Consider the following 3262-nt stretch of genomic DNA (forward strand, 5'->3'; position numbering starts at 1 on the left):
CAGATGGGGACGAGGGGGCCCAGAGATGGGGATGGCACCTCATCCGGAACCCAGGCCTCCTGCCCGCTCAGTGGACAGTGAGCCCCGAGGCTTGGGAAGTGGGGTGCCCGCTCCCTCTGCACCCTAACCTGGCCCCGCCTCACCCACAGCTCAGGGCCCGTGTGGCTGGAGGAGACTGGCCAGCACCACAACGCTGTTGCTGCGCATGCGACGTCCTCTCTGCAGGGCGCTGTGCTAGACCTTCCAGAAGCTTCCGAGGAAACCAAACTCAGACCCAAGAAAGGGAGGCAGGCGAGCCAGGGCGCCCGTCTGTGTGGGAGCCGCGCTGGCCGTTCCCCGTGCGACACCCTTCCCAGGCCTGCCCTTCACCCCGGCACTCGGGGATGTGGGGGAAGAGACCTGACACGTTCAGCCCCAGGCGCAGGGGCTGCTGGCCCCGCCCCCACCGCCCTGCGGAGCCCCCCTAATCCTTAAAAACAGCCACCCCAGCTGCAAAGTGCAGTAAAGAGAAGGTCATCAGTATTAATATCAGTTATTGTTATTGATTTCAGCTTTAAAGGATTGATTTCCAGTCGGGGCCCCTTTTATGACGCTCTTTGCAGAAGACACATGGATGCGGCCCGGCTGCGTATACCAGCTGGGGGGGGCCCACTCCAGCCGGGGCTGTGACCTCGTCCCGAGGGGGCCTGAGGAGTGGGGACCCCTCACCCTGCTCTGCCCTCCACAGGAGCTGACATCGGGCTGGGGGTCCTCCATCCAGGGAACGCAGGCCCTGACAGGCCACCTCTTCTCGGTTCCCCACTCGCCAAACGACCTGAGGCCAGGACCCATCCGTCCCTCGCTGGCCCTGTCCTTTCCTCGTTGGAGAATTTACAGAGACCGGCGCCGGGATCGCCAACAAGAGCCAGGCAATGGCCCGGCCGGCGTGGGTCCGTGGTTGAGCATCCACCTATGAACCAGGAGGTCGAGGTTTGATTCCTGGTCAGGGCACAGGCCCAGGTTGTGGGCTCCATCCCCACTGTGGGGCGTGCAGGGAGCAGTTGATCCATGATTCTCACTCATCACTGATGTTTCTCTCTCTCTCCCTCTCCCTTCCTCTCTGAAATCAATACAAATATATTTTAAAAAAAAGAGCCAGACAGTAATGCGACCACCCGGGCATCGTACCGTGACGGGGGCAGCGTAGAAACTGCACCCCTAGGGTGGCCGTGGGTTCTGCCATGGGCATTTGCTGCCCCACTGTGCGCAGGTTGGCCGAGGAACCACTCTAAGGACCAAGTGCCCTCCCTGAACCCCCAGGGGCCTGCAGGCTCCCGACCACCCCAACCCACCCTCCTCGCTGGGGACACCCTTGTCTCCTTGGCCACCGGACGCCCCTGAGTCCCCCCAGCAGTGTGGGCGAGGTCAGGGTCCCGTCCGCAGCAGAGATTCCCAAAGTCGCCACCCTGGGGAGAGGCGACGCTGGAGTCCAGCTCCCGCTGACCCCAGAGCCCAGGTCACCCCGGGAGGCTGGCCACGCCCCTCGCCAGGCCCCACGACGGCCTGGGCTGGAGGCTGCACACTAGGAGCTCCTCAGGATCCAGGCGTTCGTGGCTGAGCAAGCAGCTTCCTCTCCCCCCCGTCTCCAAGCCCATCCCAGCAGCCTCTGCGCCAGAATGGTGCCCGAGGGGCCGAGCAGCACGCCGTGGTGGGTGGGACTGCGCGTGGATTTCCCAAGATGACAGGGACCAATCTCTTCCCGCCACGGCTGAGCCGTCAAAATAGAGAGTCACCTGCTCGGGCAGTGGGCACACCCTGGGTGCCCCCTGGGCATTCCTGCAGTCACAGCCCTCCCCCCAGACTGAGGGCGGCCGGGCGGCGAAATGCCTTCGGCAACCGGGCCTCGCCTTCCAGCCTCCCACCTGGCCAGCTGGGCAAGCAGGACAGAGGGCCACAGACAGGGAGGCTTAAACAAGGGAAATGGCCTGGCCGGTGCGGCTCAGTGGATAGAGCATCGGCCTGCGGACCAAAGAGTCCCGGGTTCGATTCGGTCGTCAAGGGCACGTACCTTGGTTGCAGGCTCCTCCCCCCCAGCCCAGGCCCTGGTCGGGCACGTGCAGGAGGCAACCAATCGATGTGTTTCTCTCACATCGATGTTTCTCTCTGTCTTTCCCTCTCCACGTTGGGCACCATGACTTTAAATATGTGTCAGCCTATTACCGGCTGTAAATTAACCGTTCACGACGCATGAGGCGCCGTCGGGGCGATTGGAGAGCGCGGCGGAGTAATTAGCACGAGGCGCGAAGCTGCCGCGGAAGAGGCATATTTTACACTAAATTATAATTAAATGGAGCGCCATCTCTCCCACCCAGTGCACAAGCACAGCCCACGCCTCCCGCGCTGCGGCTCTAATCCACGCGTTTATTTACCTGCCGCTTGGAGAGGGCGGCCCACCACCAGCCTTGCCCATGCCCGTGCCCCGTGCTCCAAGGGCGGTCGCCACCCAGTGCACAAGCACAGCCCACGCCTCCCGCGCTGCGGCTCTAATCCACGCGTTTATTTACCTGCCGCTTGGAGAGGGCGGCCCACCACCAGCCATGCCCATGCCCGTGCCCCGTGCTCCGAGGGAGGTCGCGGCAAAGGCCCTGCCGCAGCCTCTGCAGCATCCGCGCCTGCAGGGCTGGTGGCTCTCAAACCTCCACCCAGACCCTGACCGCAGCCTGCAGGAGCCGCCCCAGGAGCTCGCTGGCCCCCGGTCGGGGTCAAGGGTCAGGACCAGCTGAGGGTCTGGGGTGGAGAGATGGAAGCCCTGTGGGCCAGTGGGGGGCCAGCAGGAGCCCCCGGCAGAGCCCCAGCCTGGGACGTCTGCAGACGGTGCCCTGAGCTGGAGCCCCACCGCCCCGGGGGGCAGCAGCCCTCTGGCCCTGCCCTTGCCCTAACCACTTAGCCTCATTGGAGGGAAGCGCCACCATAAACTCCGCTTCGAGAAACTGAGGCAGGAACGGGGCTCCAGGAACGGGGCTGCCCAGAGCCTCAACGCTCTCCTGGAGACCATTTTTGCGCTCTGTCCCCCAAATGGGCAAATTCCAAAAATATAAGTGTTTTACTATGGTTGCAAATATCAAAAAATTTCTTTATGGGACACGGCACCAGAGTTAAGTTAGGGTTTTTCAAAATGCTGACACGCCGAGCTCAGGAGGTTCGCCATCACTGCCCTAGTGCCACCCCAGCCGCCCGTAGCCCTGAGCAAGGCCAGGGTGGCTGCAACCCAGACCCTTCTCCC

At 63.2% G+C, this 3262-nt stretch overlaps 1 protein-coding gene across 1 annotated transcript in view; it reads left to right on the plus strand.

Moving 5' to 3' along the window:
- Positions 1–981, plus strand: part of LOC106727069 — a 2386-nt gene extending 1405 nt beyond the window's left edge. Inside the window, exons 4-5 of the mRNA XM_014544217.1 lie at positions 150–338; positions 728–981. Coding sequence (XP_014399703.1) covers positions 150–338; positions 728–955 — 417 coding nt within the window. The 3' untranslated portion in view covers positions 956–981. The remainder of the gene's footprint in view (positions 1–149; positions 339–727) is intronic.
- Positions 982–3262: the final 2281 nt, after the last annotated feature.

Source organism: Myotis brandtii, unplaced genomic scaffold, assembly GCF_000412655.1.
Source record: "Myotis brandtii unplaced genomic scaffold, ASM41265v1 scaffold357, whole genome shotgun sequence".
In the NCBI taxonomy this organism is placed as follows: domain Eukaryota; kingdom Metazoa; phylum Chordata; class Mammalia; order Chiroptera; family Vespertilionidae; genus Myotis; species Myotis brandtii.